The 19,121-nt window shown below is 35.1% G+C and overlaps 1 protein-coding gene across 2 annotated transcripts in view; it reads right to left on the minus strand.

Annotated features, from left to right (window-relative positions):
- P4HA1 (prolyl 4-hydroxylase subunit alpha 1) overlaps nucleotides 1-19,121 on the minus strand; it is a 95,106-nt gene that overhangs the window by 7,805 nt on the left and 68,180 nt on the right. For both annotated transcript variants that reach the window (XM_065922557.1, XM_065922556.1), the window contains exons 10-11: nucleotides 9,904-10,007; nucleotides 2,239-2,288 (exon numbers count right to left, since the gene is read on the minus strand). In XM_065922557.1, the coding sequence (XP_065778629.1) occupies nucleotides 2,239-2,288; nucleotides 9,904-10,007 (154 nt within the window). The remainder of the gene's footprint in view (nucleotides 1-2,238; nucleotides 2,289-9,903; nucleotides 10,008-19,121) is intronic.

The raw sequence follows: 19,121 nt of genomic DNA on the forward strand, positions 1-19,121 counted from the left end.
AGTTTTAGCTTCCAAACAAGCAAGACATGAGAGACTTTCAGCCACATTCATAAAATCAATTCTCTGTGGGTAAAAAAAAAATCTTTGAGATTTACTTTGAACTCATGATCCATTCAAATGTTCACACTGCTACTATTCCTGTCTTTTGGACTGTCAGCACTTTAATCTGGCTGGAGAATTTACATCTGGCTATTTAAAGCTAATTAAAACACAGAATAGTCTCTTGGCATTTTCTCAAAAAAAAATTATTTTTCATACAGAAATTTATACACATTCCTTTGTCATATCCTCAATATGTCCCTTAATATCCTTCAAAAGATGAATGACTAAACAAACTGGTATTTCCATACCATGAGAGACTACTCAGCAATAAAAAGAAACGCCCTATCAATATGTTCTGCAAAAACATGGATGAATCTCAAGGGAATTATGCTGAGTGAAAAGAAACCATCTTAAAAGGATGCATGCTGTACATAACATTTACATGACATTTATGAAATAACAATTATCGTAAAGACAGATTGATGACTACCAGCAGTTAGGGATAGCAGAAGGGTATGTGGAGCTAGAGCAGTATACAAAGGAGTGTTACAGTGATGGTGCAGTTATGTATCCTGACCTGGGCTGGTAGTTACACAAAGCTACACATGTAATAAAACTATACACATATACACACGAGAGCCAGTATAGCTGGTGAAACATGAATAAGCTCTGTTGCTTGTGCCAGTGCCAGTTTTCTGGTTTTAATGATGTACTATAGTTATTCAAGATGTTAACACTGAAGAAGGCTGAGTGAAGGGTGCATGGGCTCTTCCTGTACATTTTTTGGGGGGAACTTCCTAGGAGTCTCTAATTATTTCAAAATACAAATCTAAGAAAAAAAGTTTAGTTACATTAATGTCAGAACTTAAACTGCAGTCTTTCACGTCATCCAAGATCCTAAGACATTCTTCAGTAATTGAAAATAGAAGGAAAATACACTAAAAATATATTCTTTGCTAGCCTATACACAGAAAGTATCTAGGATTTTAGGATTAAGTCAGTCAAGGAATATAACACAATATGTTAACAGACTGTGTTTCCTTTCCAAAGAATATACTCTTATTTAAAAATGGTAATAGATCAAGAAGTTTATTGAATACTTGGCACATTTCTTAGAATTCATGTAATTATAATAAAGCTTAGATTAAGATTTGGTAATGACATAATTCATAGTTCAACATGTTAAAATTACTTTTATTTAAAAGGTTAAACACTTAAGCAAGAGTACTTGGGCAAGGATGGCTTTTTAACAAACTGCTTTAATATTATTTCTCCTCCAGTCTCTGCATCTATTTTATATTTTTTTTCTTTCAAAATATATTCCTGTAATTCCTACAGATTTACTGGCCAATTCACTAATTCACTTTAGCTGTCTAATCTGTTTATTCACTAAATTTAAAATTTCAAAAAATTTTTCAACCTGAAGATTCTGCTTATTTCAGTTAAATCATTTTGAGAATTTATTCATTTTTGTCTTATCTTTTATTTTTAAAGTATCATATAGTTATTTTATATTCTGTATCTGATCACTGAGGTATCAACACCCTGCAGGCACCTATAGTTGTTGGCAGGCCTATGCTTTCAAACTGCCCAAAGAAACTCCCCATAATACATCTTACTCAAGCCAGGATGCAAAAGGAAACTCCTGAAGTGTCCTGACTCAAAGCAGATGATTTTCTAGGCCATCCTTTTTTTCTCTGAAGGTGTAAGCCTTTAGAAATTTAGGTTTTATGCAGGAATCTCAGGTCAGTAGCCTACATTTATGCAGGTCCTCTCACAGAGCTGTTAATCTCCAAAGCTCTACGTTCCTGGAGGTATATGCCTTCAGCCTCAGCCTTTTTGCTTCCTTTTAACTCTAATTTTAGTCTCTAGATTTTCTTTGTTCAGTTTGCCTTTGAGAACTTCCTATACTTTCCCCCAAGCTCAGCAATACATTTAAAAGTATCCTAAATTCTTTTACCATGTCTCTAGTTGTTTCTTACTTCTAAAATGTACAGAATATCTATCCCACCATGCTTCCACAAATGAGCTACAAATCTATTCCAAAATGAGCTATGAATTTATAATACTAAAAGAACCGAATTAACATGTCATGCCTAAGTTTCAGTGGAACTTCTACATTCTTTTTTTTTTTTTAACTTACCCATGCAAAATCAAAATAGGGTCCTACATTCTCCATTTTTTTTTTTTACTTACCCGTGCAAAATCAAAATGGGGTTCATACTGTCCTCCAACTCCATAATTTGCTACCTGCATGAGAAACAAGGCATGAATGAAAGAACTATCAAGATTACTATTCAAAAAAAAGCTGAGTCCCATTTTGATGTCTTATATATCACAGTTAGGTACTTCTAAATAAATGAGAAGCAAAGGATTTTTTTTTTTTAAATCGGTGAGAGTTTCTAAGAAATCAAGGATGAAAAACTAACAGCTGTTACATGCTATTTTAGAATCTTAGTTAATAAGCTTTTCTTTAGCAAATGTTTGGAGCACATGATTTTCCTAATACATAACAAACTTTGATTTTTAGAATTAGTTTTCTAAAATTAGAATTTCACAATTTTTATTATTGTCACTAAACACTTTCCTTAAGAATTTAAATCAAGATTCATGTTTCCCAAAGCCCAAAATATTGGCAAATTCCCAATCTACTTTAATGAAATCCCCCTTGGATATGTATTTTTTTTTTCTCAACTTTTTCCCTTTTTTTACTTAAGTAAACACCAATTTAATTATTCCTGTTGGAAGGCCCTGACAACTTCATTTGGATGTGACAATGCCCCAGTGTGAAGCAGCAAAAGAAAGTAAGAAAAATATTTGGTCTGAGTTCACGGTTCAGATTTCTTAGTTATAATACAGCATATGTAACTTTAGATACAATCAGTTTTCTTGTTTGTAAAATAAAGATAATGTTAACTACCTCTTTTCACCCCAATATGACAAAATGCTAACAAAATGAAAGGAAAATGTAAGCTAAAGAGCATTGCTCTCAAAATGAGTACATAATTAAAACTGTTGTCCACAGCACAGTCCAAGTCTCATGTAAATTATTATTACTGTGGATAATTTACTTCATATGTTGTAGATGCCTTTGTTTGGATCAGACTATTCAGTCAGAAATATATCAAGTAGCCTGAAAGAGCCTGTGAAGGTTAAGCAGGTAAGAGTAAATACAAATTAGAAAAGAAAGAGACACATCATAGCTTTTTTTTTTTTAATAATCAAATGAGTACCTAGGAAGTTGTAGATGACAATGGAGTATGATAACTTACTTAGGCAAACTTAAATATAGGCAGTCCTGTTTTGCACAGTTCTAAAATGCACAAATCTCAGATATCATGGGTTTAGTTCAGTTCAGTCGCTCAGTCATGTCCAACTCTCTGCGACCCCATGAATCGCAGCACGCCAGGCCTCCCTGTCCAGCACCAACTCCTGTAGCTTACTTAAACTGATGTCCATCGAGTCAGTGATGCCATCCAGCCATCTCATCCTCTGTCGTCCCCTTCTCCTCCTGCCCCCAATCCCTCCCAGCATCAGGGTCTTTTCCAATGAGTCAGCTCTTCGCATGACGTGGCCAAAGTATTGGTGTTTCAGCTTCAGCATCAGTCCTTCCAATGATCACCTGGAACTGATCTCCCTTAGGATGGACTGGTTGGATCTCCTTGCAGTCTAAGGGACTCTCAAGAGTCTTCTCCAACACCACAGTTCAAAGGTAACCATTAACACTAGACCCCCAACAGCACAGTGGACATTTCAGTTACCATGTTACATTAACTGTGAGTAATTATATACAAGACCACAGTAATTACTATATATAGTAGCAAATATTGCTACTAGCTCTTCAATCCACAAATTACTACATAACAGCTACAGAACATGACCAATGACCAACCACTTCTCTAAAGTATCAATGACTGGCCACTGCATATCTGTTATTCAGTTCTTGTACAGACAGCAAAGCATATGCCTCCTTATTCCCCAGTAAAAATCTATGTGATATTTTGCAATAATAGACAATTAGAAGAAATTGCCCAACAAAGGCAACTGCAGCAGAGAAATGGAAAGCAATAATGCTGTAACTGAAATTGAAATCAAACTGAAATGGACTCGGTTCTGGGACAAGATGGGAAAAGATGAGTAGGACCTGAGCTAACTTCTCTCACGATGCGACTGATAAGGGATTAATCTCCAAAATACACAAACAGCTCACACAACTCAATATCAAAAAAGAAACCCTAACAAAAAATGGGCAGAAGATCTAAATAGATGTTTCTCCAAAGACGACATACAGATGACCAAAAAGCACATGAAAAAAATGTTCAACATTACTAATTATTGGAGAAATGCAAATCAAAACTATGAGGTTTTACCTCACAAGGGTCAGAATGAACATCATAAAGTCTAGAAACAAAAAATGCTGGAGAGGGTGTGCAGAAAAGAGAACCTTCCTACACTCTTGGTGGGAATGTAAACTGATAGAGCCACCACAGAGAACAGTATGGAGCTTCCTTAAAAAACGAAAAACAGAGCTTTCAAATAATTCAGCAATCCCACTCCTGGGCATATAACCAGAGAAAACCATAATTCTAAAAGATACATGCACCCCAATGTTCACTGCAGCACTATTTGCAATAGCTAAGACATTTAAGAAGCAACCTAAATGTCCACTGACAGAGGAATAGACAAGGACGTGGTATATACTTGTCAATAGACTATTACTCAGCCATAAAAAGGAGTGAAATAATTCCACTTGCAACAACATAGAGATTGTCATACCAAGTGAAGTAAGTCAGAGAAAGATAAATATCATGTGATCACTTATATGTGGAATCTAAAAAACTGATACAAATGAACTTACTTACAAAACAAAAACGAGACTCTCAGAACAAGCTTATGGTTTGGGGTGGGGGAAAGACTAAGGGAAAGGGATAGATAGGGAGTTTGGGATGGACATAAACACACTGCTATATTCAAAATGGATAACCAACAAGGACCAAGATGGGAGGGGAGTTTGGAGGAGTGTGTGTGTGCACGCACTTAGTTGTGTCTGACTCTTTGTGATCCCATGGACTGTAGCCCACCAGGCTCTTTTGTCCATGGAATCTTCCAGGAAAGAATACTGGAATGGGTTGTCATTTCCTCCTCCAGGGGATCTGCCCAACCCAGGAACTGAACCCACATCTCCTACACAGGCAGGCAAATTCTTTATCACTGTGCCATCTAGGGGAGAATGGATACATGTGTATGTATAGCTGAGTCCCTTCACTGTTCACCTAAAACCATCACAACACTGTTAATCAGCTATACTCCAATACAAACTACAAAATTGAAACAAAACAAAACAAAACCAGACATGATTACCAAAGCGGAAAGGTAGCAGGAAGGGATAAATTAGGAATTTGGGATTAACATACACATACTAGTTAAAATGAGGCTTCCCAGGTGGTGCAGTGGTAAAGAATCTGCCTAGGGGATTTACGACTGAGCAGTTTGTACATACACACACACCACTATATATAAAATAGATAACTAATAAGGACCTACTATATAGCACAAGGAACTCTACTCAATACTCTGTAATAACCTATAGGGGAAAAGAATCTGAAAAAGAATACATATATAGATATGTGTAACTAAATCACTTTGCGGTATGCCTGAAACTAACACAACATTGTAAATCAACTATACTTCAATATTAAAAAGAAAACTCATGCTGATCCCCCCACAAATCAAACTAAAATGGAGATGAAGAATAAAAGGCTGACAAGGAAAATGTTTCCAACTTTTGCTGTTTGAGAAACTCTAGATATGCAGTCAGATGAATCTGGTGAAGGTCAGAGGAATTTTGTTGACAGTAAACTTATTAACATAAAGAAAGTGATCATGATGAAAAGAATGAAGATATCTTGGAGGAAGTGACTCTGGAAAAAATCATCAATAAAAGATCTCTCAGAGATATTTAACAACATTAAAAGCAAAAGGATAAAACACTAAAAACTGAACCAAACTTAGAAGCAGGACAATTTACAAAGAAAGAGAAAAGATGCTCGCTCTGTATCATAAGTTTCACAATGAGAAGAAAGGAAACTACTGTTGATAAGTGCTTACAAAGATTTAAAACATGGTAATCCTCAATATTTCTAATATTTTAAATTACTGAGACAATTCAGTAGTAAAGACTAGTTTTCAACAAACGATGCTGGGACAATTGCCTATATAACCACATGAAAAGAATGAAGTTGGGCCTCTACATTACATCATATATAAAAATGACTCAAGATGGATCAAAGACCTGAATGTAAGAAATAGAACCATGAAAGTTATAGGAAAAACCACAGGTGTAAATCTTTATGTCCTTGGATTAGGCAATGGTTTCTTAAGACACCTTAAGCAAAATCCAAAAAAATCATATCAGACTCCATAGAATTTAAAAATTTTTGCCAAAGGACACCATCAAGAAAGTAACAGACACCCCAGAGAATGGGAGAAAATATTTGCAAACCATATACTTAATATGGGTCCAGTATTCAGAAAATATGAACAACACATATAACTCAATAAAAGACAAATAACCCCATTAAAAAAACAGGCAAAGGATTTAAAATTTTTTTCACAGATATAAAAATAGCTAATAAGCTCATGAAAAGATACTCAACATCATTAGCAATCAGTTCAGTTCAGTCACTCAGTCGTGTCTGACTCTCTGTGACCACATGAACTGCAGCACGCCAGGCCTCCCTGTCCAGCACCAACTCCCAGAGTTTACCCAAACTCATGTCCATTGAGTCGGTGATGCCATCCAACCAACTCATCCTCTGTCGCCCCCTTCTCCTCCTGCCCTCAATCTTTCTGAGCATCAGGGTCTTTTCAAATAAGTCAGCTCTTCCCATCAGGTGGCCAAAGTATTGGAGTTTCAGCTTCAACATCAGTCCTTCCAATGAACACCCAGGACTGATCTCCTTTAGGACGGACTGGTTGGATCTCCTTGCAGTTCAAGGGACTCTCAAGAGTCTTCTCCAACACCACAGTTCAAAAGCATCAATTCTTCGGCTCTCAGCTTTCTTTACAATCCAACTCTCACATCCATACATGACTAATGGAAAAGCCAAAGCCTTGACTAGATGGACCTTTGTTGACAAAGTAATGTCTCTGCTTTTTAATATGCTGTCTAGGTTGGTCATAACTTTCCTTCCAAGGAGTAAGTATCTTTTAATTTCATGGCTGCAATCACCATCTGCAGTGATTTTGGAGCCCCCAAAAATAAAGTCAGCCACTGTTTCCTCATCTATTTGCCATGAAGTGATAGGACCAGATGCCATGATCTTAGTTTTCTGAATGTTGAGCTTTAAGCCAACTTTTTCACTCTTTAGTTGTTCTTCACTTTCTGCCTTAAGGGTGGTATCATCTGCATATCTGAGGTTATTGATATTTCCCCCAGCAATCTTGATTCCAGCTTGTGATTCTTCCAGCCCAGCGTTTCTCATGATGTACTCTGCATATAAGTTAAATAAGCAGGGTGACAATATACAGCCTTGATGTACTCCTTTTCCTATTTGGAACCAGTCTGTTGTTCCGTATCTAGTTCTAACTGTTGCTTCCTGACCTGCATACAGGTTTCTCAAGAGGCAGGTGAGATGGTCTGGTATTCCCATCTCTTTCAGAATTTTCCACAGTTTATTATGATCCACAAGTCAAAGGCTTTGGCATAGTCAATAAAGCAGAAATAGATGTTTTTCTCGAACTCTCTTGCTTCTTCGATGATCCATCGGATGTTGGCAATTTGATCTCTGGTTCCTCTGCCTTCTCTAAAACCAGTTTGAACATCTGGAAGTTCATGGTTCACGTATTGCTGAAGCCTGGCTTGGAGAATTTAGAGCATTACTTTACTAGCGTGTGAGATGAGTGCAATTGTGAGATAGTCTGAGCATTCTTTGGCATTGCCTTTCTTTGGGATTGGAATGAAAACTGACCTTTTCCAGTCCTGTGGCCACTGCTGAGTTTTCCACATTTGCTGATATATTGACTGCAGCATTTTCACAGCATCATTTTTTAGGATTTGAAATAGCTCAACTGAAATTCCATCACCTCCACTGGCTTTGTTTGTAGTGATGCTTCCTTGACTTCGCATTCCAGGATGTCTGGCTCTAGGTGAGTGATCACACCATCATGATTATCTGGGTCATGAAGATTTTTTTTGTACAGTTCTTCTTTGTATTCTTACCACCTCTTCTTAATATCTCTGTTTCTGTTAGGACAATACCATTTCTGTCCTTTATTGAGCCCATCTTTGCATGAAATGTTCCCTTGGTATCTCTAATTTTCTTGAAGAGATCTCTAGTCTGTCCCATTCTATTGTTTTTCTCTATTTTTTTGCATTGATCATTGAGGAAGGCTTACTTATCTCTCCCTGCTAGTCTTTGGAAGTCTGCATTCAAATGGGTATATCTTTCCTTTTCTCCTTCGCTTTTCGCTTCTCTTCTTTTCACAGCTATTTGTAAGGCCTCCTCAGATAGCCATTTTGCTCTTTTGCATTTCTTTTTCTTGGGGATGGTCTTGCTCCCTGTCTCCTGTACAATGTCACGAACTTCTGTCCATAGTTCATCAGGCATTCTATCAGATCTAATCCCTTAAATCTATTTCTCACTTTCACTGTATAATCATAAGGGATTTGATTTAGGTCATACCTGAATGGTCTAGTGGTTTTCCAGGGAAATGCAAATAAAAACCATAATGAAATAGCATTTCAAACATATTAGAATAATCTTAATTTAAAAAACCAGGCAAGAACAGGTGTTGGCAAAGATGTGACAAAAATGGAACCCTTGCACATTGCCAGTGGGATCGTAAAATCATGTGGCCATTTGGGAAAACAGTTTGTCAGCTCCTCAAATATCAAAGATAACACATGACCCAGCACACTTCCTTAAGTAGATATATACCCAAGAGGAATTTAAATGTTGTCTGTTCAAAAATTTGTAGACAAATGTTCATAGCATTAGTCATAATATCCAAAGAGTGGAAACAAATGTTCTTCAACTGATAAATAAAATGTGGTATATCCAACAAGAGAGTATTATTCAGACACAAAAAAGCATGAAGTACTGACTCATGCTACAACACATATATAGCTTAAAAACATTGTTAAGTGAAATAACCCAAATATACCAAGCCACATATTGTATTACTCCATTTATATGAAATAACTAGAATAGGCAAATTGATAGAAAGTAGAGAAGCATTTGCCAGGGGCACTAGAGCAGGGGAATGGAGAGTGATTACTTAAATGGGGTTTCTTTTGGTGTGATGAAAATAGTGGTGATGATTGTACAACCATGTAAATACTAAAACCAGGGTAAATTTTATGGTATATGAATAGAAAACAAAGAAAAAATTATTTATGAAAAACTGTACTAATAAATATTAGTGTTACATATTTTTAATTTCCCTAGAAATTTATACTCAACAGTAAGAGTTTTTAATGTTTTGAGAAAAAAATTTAAAGGTCCCAGAACAATTTTAAGTTTTCCCACTGATTATTAAAATCAGTGTACACAGTTTCAGCCTATATATTCACTTTTACAGTCACAAAGCATATTGCAAATTGAATACTGTCTGTACAGTTACAGAAAAATCTCATCTGAAGCATCTTTAAAAAAAATTTTTAACTTTTTATTTTGTATTGGAGTATAGCCAATTAATAGTGTTGTGATAATTTGAGATGGATAGCAAAGGGACTCAGCCATGCATATACATGTATCCATTCTCCCCCAAACTCCCCTCCCATCCAGGCTGCCACATAACATTGAGGAGAGTTCTCTATGTGAAGCATCTTTTGAAGAAGTAGAAGAATAATGTGATTACCTACCTGTAATTCCTCTGCTGTGGAGACATCTAGTCCTGTTAGATCTTGGATTCTCATATTAATTCGTGACACCACAGGGTTTTCATAGCCAGACAGCCAGGCACTAAAAACATGAAGAAAATATTAGTTTTTACTGATTAAGTTTCAATACATAAAGGCCATTTTAAAAGCCATAATATTATGGCTTTATCTATAAGCATTTAGTTGATTTGTTTCTTTGATATGATTTTTACTGATGTTAAAGGATGTTACATTCAACAGCTGGAGGTTGGAAAGGGAAAAAATTAATATCATTTATTACAGAGTTTTCATGAAAGCAGGTAGGTTAATATAAGAAGGCTATAAAGGACTATCTACACTGAGAATTTCTTATTAATTTTGATAAATATATATATATATCAAACAAACATATACATCAAACTGAAAACAACTGTTCCTTTTAGGTAAGGTATAGAAACTGGCCAGGGTGGAGGTTAGGGATTTTAGCTTGATTTATATAATGCTAATATTTTATAAGGAAAAGAATTCATGTACTGATTGTATAAATAAAAAAGTTTTTAAAAGATAGCCAACACACACAGTAGGATGGCTATAATCAAAAAGATGGACAATAACAAGTGTTGGTGATGATGTGAAGTAATCAGAACCCTCATATATTGCTGGTAGGAATGTAAACTAGTGCAGTCTCTCTGGAAAACACTTTGGCAGTTCCTCAAATTGTTAAACATAAAGTGACCTAGTAATTCCATGCCTAGGTATGTATATCCAAGAGAAATTAAAATGTGTGTTCATAGCAAAACTTGTGCACAAATGTTCACAGTAGCATTGTTAATGGCCAAAAAGTGGAAATAATCCAAATGTCCATCAACTGATGGACAGATACATAAAATGTAATATATCCATAAGATGGATTATTGTGTCATGAAAAGTAAGTACTGATACATACCACAACATGGATGAACCTTGAAACCATTATGTTAAAGATAAATCAGATAAAAAAGATCACACATTATGATTCTATTTACATGAAATGTCCAGGTAAATCGATAGAGACAGTAGATTAGTGGTTGCCAGGGGAAGGGGGAATTAAGGAATGGTTGCTAATGGGTACAGGATTTCCTTTTGGTGGCGAAAATGTTCTAGAATTAGATAATGGTGATGACTGCACAGCTAAGAAGACTGAAAACCACTGAACCGTATACTTTAAAGGATGAATTTTATGGTATGGAAACTATAGGTCCATAAAATGGTACTGCAAAATTCAACTCTCTCCTTTATGTATGCTTTTCCCCAGTCTAATCGACTTTTTCTTTCTTCACTTCTCTCATCAAGCTATGGTCCATTATTTCTACAGCATCAGCAATTTTTTTTAGTAGTGCCATGGCTGCAAGATCTTAGTTTCCCAAACAGGGATTGAACCCATGCCACCTGCAATGGAAGCATGGTGTCCTAACCACTGGACCACCAGGGAAGTCCTTCAACAGCATTCTTGATAAAAGCCTAAATTCAACTCTCTGGCAAAAACACAATCCTGAATGAATTTCTTTTCTCCAAACTTATACCTGTATTACCAAATTCTACTGGAGAAAATAACGAAATAAGGCAAATACATTCCACTAAAAATTCATGAACGCTAACTTTAAGTGGGCCTTACCCTCTCCTTTATTCTGAACACCAGCCCACCCATGAGTCCCCCTTCACTCAGTGGACAACATATCTCCTACTTAGAAGACAAAACAGAAACCATACAATCTATTACTGATACACAGTTCATTCTAGTTCATTCCAGTTCCAAGAGATTTCTCTCCATTATCTGAGGCCAATCCTCTGCCTTAGATTCTATTATCTCCTGCCATTTCAGGAATCATGAATCACTGATTAGCCCTTATCTCTCTTACATAATCAACATCCATTCTCAACAATTCCTCCCACAGCTTTTAACAGGGCTTAAGACTCTCCCATTAAACAAATAAGCAAAAATTTCAAATTCTTTCTCTCTCCAGCTACCAACTTCTTTCTCCTCCCTCTTCAAGCCAACCTTTTCAGAGACTCCTCACTTCTCAATCCATTCCAATCTAGCTTTAATCTCTATCACTCCATCAAAACCACTCCTGCTAATATCACCCATAATCCTACTGTTATTAAATCTAACAAGATTTTCTGATTTTTCTCACAGTTATTTGTTCTTTTAGTAACATTTCACAATGTTCATCCCTCTTGAAACTCTCCTCCTCACTCATGCATTCTCCAGGTATTCCTTGCTTACTAACTCTTTAGCCTGAAGTCTCCTGTTATCAAGAAGAACACCTTCACTTTTACCATTTTAGGAAATTATCAGTCTAATCTTTCACTGTATAGTTTTAAAATTATAAAAGCTTGTTATATTCAACATTATAATATGCTTGTTTATTTAACAAGACTATCACAAATGCTTGTTATATTCAACAAATGGTTCTGGGACACAGGATAACCATGTGCAAAAGAAAGATGATGAACCCCCACCTCATTCACATTATAATAAAAAAATTAACTCAGAAGGGATTAAAGATCTAAACATAAGAGCTAAAATTACAAAACTTTTTGGAAAAAAACACGATGTATATCTCTGTGACCTTAGATTAGTCATTGTTTTAGCTATGACATCAAAAGTAGAAACAACAACAAAAACAAACAGGACATCATCAAAATAAACTATATTTCAAAGGACATGAATTTCAGAACAGCATTGTTCATAATAGTCAAAAAGTAGAAATAACTCAAATACCTATCAAAAGATAGATAAAATGTGGCATATTTATACAAAAGAATATTGCTCAACCATACCCTGAAAACATGCTAAGCAAAGGAAGCCAGACACTAAAAGGTCACGTATATGATTCCATGTACACAAAATATTCAGGATAGGCAAATCCATTAAAAACAGAAAGTAGATTAGTGGTTGCCCAGGGTTGGGGCAGGTAGGGGATTAAGGATTGGGTAGTTATGGTTGAGGAGTGTAAAACTTCTCTTTGGGGTAATGAAAATATTCTAAAATTAATTGTGGTGATGGAGGCATAATTCCCTAACTAATCACCACTGACTTATACACTTCAAATGGGTGAACTGTATGGTATATAGTTCAATAAAGCTTTTTTTTGGCCACACCAAGCAGCTTGCAGGATCTTAGTTTTCCAACCAGGGGCTGAACTCATGCCCCCCTGCATTGGGAGCTCAAAGTCTTAACACTGGACTGTGAGGCAAGTCCCTCAATAAAGCTATTTTTAAAAAGAAATACTTACTATAAAAATTTCAAAGAGTATAAAAGTACATGAAATCTGTTTCCAAGTCTCAAAACACTATTAACAAATAGATATATATATATCCTCTCAATAGCTTTTCCCTGTGTGTAAACAAACTTACTGAGAGAAAAAAAAAAAAAGAATCCACCCTTCAACCTTTCACCTTAATATACACATATACTTTTTTCTCCCTAAAAATACTTCTGACGTATTTCCTAGTTAATACACATAATGCTACCTCATTTTTTAAAATTACTGTGGTAAAAAATATACAACATAAAATTAACCATTTTAACCATTTTTAAGAGTGCAATTCAGGGGTGTTAAATACATTCACAAAGTTGCACAAGCATCACCAACTCTCTATTTCCAAAACTTTTTCTCCATCCCACACTGAAATTCTGTATACTCTGAAACAACAATTTGCCATTTCCTTCTCCTCCCAGTCCTGGGTAACCTCTAGTCCACTTTTTGTCTGTACGAATTTGCCTATTCTAGATACCTCCTATAAGTGGAATCATACCCTATTTGTTCTTTTGTGCCTGGCTTATTCACTTAGTAAATATCCTCAAGGTTCATCCATGTTACAGCATGTATCAGAATTTCAATCCTTTTAAAGGTTGAATATAGTCCATAATTTGTTTATACCACATTTTATTTATCCATTCATCCACTAATTGATATTTGGGTTGCCTCTATCTGTTGACTATCATGAAAAAGGCTGTTATGAACATGGATGTACAAGTAATCAGTTCAAGACCTCTTTTCAATTTGGGGGGATATATACCTAGAAGTGGAATTTCTAGATCATATCATAATCCCATGTTCGACTTTGTGAGGAACTGCCAGCCTGTTTTCCACAGCAACTATACCACTTTACATTTCAATTTGTCACTTTTTAATTACTGTTTTTTATTTTTAATATTAAAATATCTTTAATTCCAAGATGACCACAAAGGTCAATAAAGCACTGGTTTAAAAAGTCTGCTTCTAATTTTTCTCTATTACAAACAATATTGTAACAAATTTCTGTATACATTTTGCATACTTCTGCAATTATCTCTGTAGCATAATTTCCTAGATGTGGAAATACTACATAAGCTTTACATTTTGATAAATGATATCGAATTGTCTTCCAAAAGTATTTGTGACTTATACTTCTGTCAACTGTTTATGAGTGCCCATTTCATAAAATCCTTGACAGTATCAATCTTTTTAATCTTTGCCAATCTTAGAGGCAAAAATATTTTAATTGTTTAAATTTTTAAAAAGTTTTAATTTGCACTTCTCGCTATATCATAAACTATCTTAATAGAAGGTTTAGAAATTAAGCCTCAGATGAGAGACAGTCACTGATAACCACAGCTTTAAAAGAAACTGCTATAGTCACTGCAGAGGAAAATGAGTTCTACATAGGAGGTTATTTCACTTAATTTGACTTTTACATGAAACCTCTCCAAAATATAGTAAGATTCTCCTAGGCTGGAGAACACATTTAAAACATTTTACTCATCCCATCCTTAAAAGCAATACTGCTAATCTGTCTTCAGGAACATTATTGTAGACTTGTTGAATAGTTGAAATTAGCTGAGTTGTTTTAATGCTACTAAAAATGACAAGACAATGATACTGTAATATGTTAACTGTCTGTTCTTTAGGATCTAGAAGTCTTACTCCTACATTAAATTAAATAAATCAGGTATCAACGTTCTTCTAGTATTCAGTGCTTTAACTGAGCTAGAATGTAAAATTATAGCATTTACTGTAACCTGGAAAAAAATCATTTGAAGAACATTCTTTATCTTTTGTACAATTATAATTGAAAATGTCAACTAAGTTATATAGTGTTTTTTCCACAAAAAATAGTTCAGCACTAGGAGAAAAACAGAACTCTCTTTATGTGTCTTCTTTTTTCATTAATAATTAGATAACCCAAAATATATTTCTTTTGGTCTTAATGATAGGAACTGAGAGTTGTACATGCAGAGTAACATTTTTTCATTTCTAAAGAGTTTCTGCTGTAAAAAAGTTCATTATCCTTTTAATATATACTTTAAAAAATATCACTGGAATGCTTTATTTAAGTAAGAAGAAACAGTCTGACGTTGCATGACTATATTTCTAGTACTAAGGAATACATGCTCAAGTAAAAAGACACCACCACTCTGGAGGTTTTTAAGTGAAAGTCACTCAGTCATGTCCAACTCTTTGCAACCCCAAGGACTGTACAGTTCGTTGGAATTAATTCTCCAGGCCAGAATACTGGAGTGGGTAGCCTTTCTCTTCCCCAGGTGATCTTCCCAACCCAGGGATCAAACTCAGGTCTCCTGCACTGCAGGCAGATTCTTTACCCGCTGAGACACAAGGGAAGGTTAAGATTGTTACAAAACTGCCGAAAGAAAACATGATTAATGTAATCTGCATACCACTATGTGATTTTTTAGCAAAGGCAAAATATAATTCAGGGCCCAAAGTTACCGAGGGCAAAACTTTCAATAACTCTTCCCTATGTGCTTCACAATTAACAAAGAAAGGCTAATCATCTAGACTTGGAATTTATCCAGTCCCTTTGGTTCTCAGTGGGACAGTTATACAAAAACACTATAGATCTAGCTAGATCTATCCATTTCAGTTATCTCAATCTGAGAACGACTGTTCTAGCCAATAGAAGGGGATGTTGTTGTTACAAGCTATGCCAATTTAAAAAAAAAAATGGTATCACTCAAGGCTATCTGCATTAGCCTCTAAACTGTAAAAATATTAATACATTTTTACACTCCATTTGCTCCTTTTTAACATGGGGTAAATTAAATCTTATGCATAATAAGATATCATATTATAGGAAATCTGTACTTCAAAGTAAAAAATGAAATCACTTCCAAGAAGTGATAGATTCCACCAGAATTAAAGAAGCTTTTTCTACCACACTCAATAAACTGTTTATTTGCATATATTACTTTAACTGGACTTATGAACTCATATAACTACTTTCTCTGAGTAGACAACTGAATGTGTATGGGCGTATGTGTGCTCAGTCACTCAACTGTGTCCAACTCTTTGTGACCCCACAGACTGTAGCTCACCAGGCTCCTCTATCCATGAAATTTTCTAGGCAAGAATACTGGAGTGGGTTGCCATTTCCTTCTCCAAGGGATCTTCCTGACCCAGGGATCAAACCTGCGTCTCTTGTATCTCCTTCATTGACAAATAGATTTTTTTATCACTGCACCACCTACAACTGAATGATTACCTCTCAAAAACTAAAATTCCATTACTTTGATTTAGTCAAACTATTAGCTTCTCCAGTAACAAGCTGAGGTGGAGCGGTGGTAAAGAATTTGCCTGACAATGCAGGAGACACAGGTTCAATCCCTGAGTTGGGAAGATCCCCTGAAGAAGGAAATGGCAACCCATTCCAGTATTCTTGCCTGGAAAATTTCATGGAGAGAAGAGCCTGGAGGCTACAGTCTACGAGGTTACAAAGAGTCAGACACAGCTGAGCACACACACACACAGTAAAACTTTAGGGTTTATATATATATATATATACTGGAAAGACAAAAAATGATTTGCCAAAAGTTCACATGTAGTCAATAAAGTAAATATTTTGTTTTTTAAACAGTAGTGGATTTCCACACATACTCTCCCCAAAGAAAATTCTATTTGCTAGAACATGAACATATTTTCACTTCCACAGATGATGATGCAATCATTTAGAAATGTCTCAGAATACAGAATACAGATATTTGAAATTCCCTTCTGACTCTTTCAAAATACAGATGTTCCCAGAGAAAAAGGGACCTCTTTAACTGACATCAGTACACACAAACTCTTTCTGCTATTTTGCTTTGGAGATGCCTTCTTCAGAGGTATAAAATATGAAGAAAACATAAAACACTCACTTATTTCACTTTCTCCAAATTTCAGATTTACAGTGATGGGTAGAAAATCTCTCAATAGACATTAAATTTTCAAAATAGTAAAAGCTTTTCATTTGTTAAAATATGAAATGTACTGGACATTTCAAGGAGCAAATTCCTTCCTTGACTATTAAGACCTCTCTCTCACTTTAAAGATTTTATTTTTTAAAGGGCTGATGAAAATTTTTCCTTTAGAGTAAAAATGAAAACCACTGTGCTATGGAATTCTTTTTTTACTAGGTTGTTTTGAACACAAACACACACTCACGCTGCATACGTTGCCAAGTCTGTGTGAATTTACTGTGGTGTTATCACTCTTTCAATGTGTCTAATGTTACTAAGTATCTTCTGTTGTTAAATATAATATAAAGTATGACTATACCTTTCTCAAAAATCCAGAGCTATGAAATTATAATATTTTCAAAACTAAGCTCAGAATGTTTAGAAATATTTAGGTCCAAAGAGGGGAAAAAAAGGTTTGGATCACCTTTCCAAGAGTAATTTGACTTTTGGTAAGAGTCCAGTGACTCTGTGGGCTGAATATTTTGTCAAAAAGTCCATTGTATATATAGAAAATTTCCAAAAATGACTTCGAAAACACTAAGTTCATAAAATTTTGTTTTAAGTGCTTCCTAAAAACATCCAAATCTGGAGAATTTAGATACTTACTAGCTTTATGACACTTAAAAAAAAAAAAAAAAGCCTAAAACCATGTAATTATCTCTAATAAAATATATAATGGATTTATATATTTTTAAAAATAGATGAGCTCTCTTTTTAGACATGAAAAGGTTCTATAAATGGAAAATTAGTGTACTTAACTTCAAATGAGGGTTAATTATTATACAATGCACAGAAGCATTATAATCATGGTTTAACATGTTTATCCAAATTAATTATTGCAAATCCTTACCTTGTATTAGTATTAACAAACATCAAAATCACATTACAGGAATGTGATTGGGGTAAGGGGGTAGCTAGTGGTATAGGACAGACAGTATACCAGAATATGTATGTGGGGATACTGAAGGTTAATACATAAAGAACATAAAGCTTTGCCTTAAAAAAGTAATTAAGAAAACAAATCAATGCATTCTGTATAGTCTTTATAGTACTTTTGCTATGACTTACAGAGCAATGCTATTTTTTGTTTGCCTCCTAAATTAGTTGTTAAAATCTATGTACTCCTTTGCACAATTTTTAGCTGACAAATGAAATTTTTCATCCCAAGAGTTTCAAAAAATTTAATTCTGTCATACTGAAAACAGTGGTAATTTCTGAGAAATGATTATTTTTTTATGTATCCAGTGGACTCTAAATACCATGATGATTTTATGCCCATCATCATCCACTTAAGAAAATACATGAATGAAGCATTTTTTAAATGCTTGAAAATTTTACATCAGTCTTCCCTTTTTCTCCTTGAACTTGCATTTTCATTCCATTCCTATCTTAAAACAGTGGTTCTTAACAGGGGTAGAGAGGTAGAATTCCCAGGGATGGTGGTGGAAATTTTGCCTACCAGGAGACATGTGACAATGTCTGAAGACATTTTTGATAGTCACAACTGGTGACAGAAGGGTGCTGGTGCTCAGCGGGCACTAGAGATGCAGCTAAATATCCTACAAGCCTCAGGTCAGTCAATAAACAACAATCATCTGATCCAAAATGTCAACAGTGCTGAGACTGAGAAGCCCTCTCCAAGAGGGATATATTTTTATGACTAAAAGTCTTATTCATCACATGATACTTCTCCACAACAAAATATTTATGTAAACTGATAAAAATATAAATTTCCTGTAACATAAAGGCTGAACTGTTAAAAAAAAAAAACAAAAAAACATGTCTCCTAGAATGGGATATTACAATGCTTTTGAATTGTGGTGCTGGAGAAGATTCTTGAGAGTCCCTTGGACAGCAATGAAGTCAAATCAATCAATCCTAAAGGAAATCAACCCTGAATATTCATTGGAAGCTGAAGCTCCAACACTCTGGCCACCTAATGTGAAGAGCCAACTC

Source organism: Muntiacus reevesi, chromosome 2, assembly GCF_963930625.1.
Source record: "Muntiacus reevesi chromosome 2, mMunRee1.1, whole genome shotgun sequence".
Taxonomy (NCBI): domain Eukaryota; kingdom Metazoa; phylum Chordata; class Mammalia; order Artiodactyla; family Cervidae; genus Muntiacus; species Muntiacus reevesi.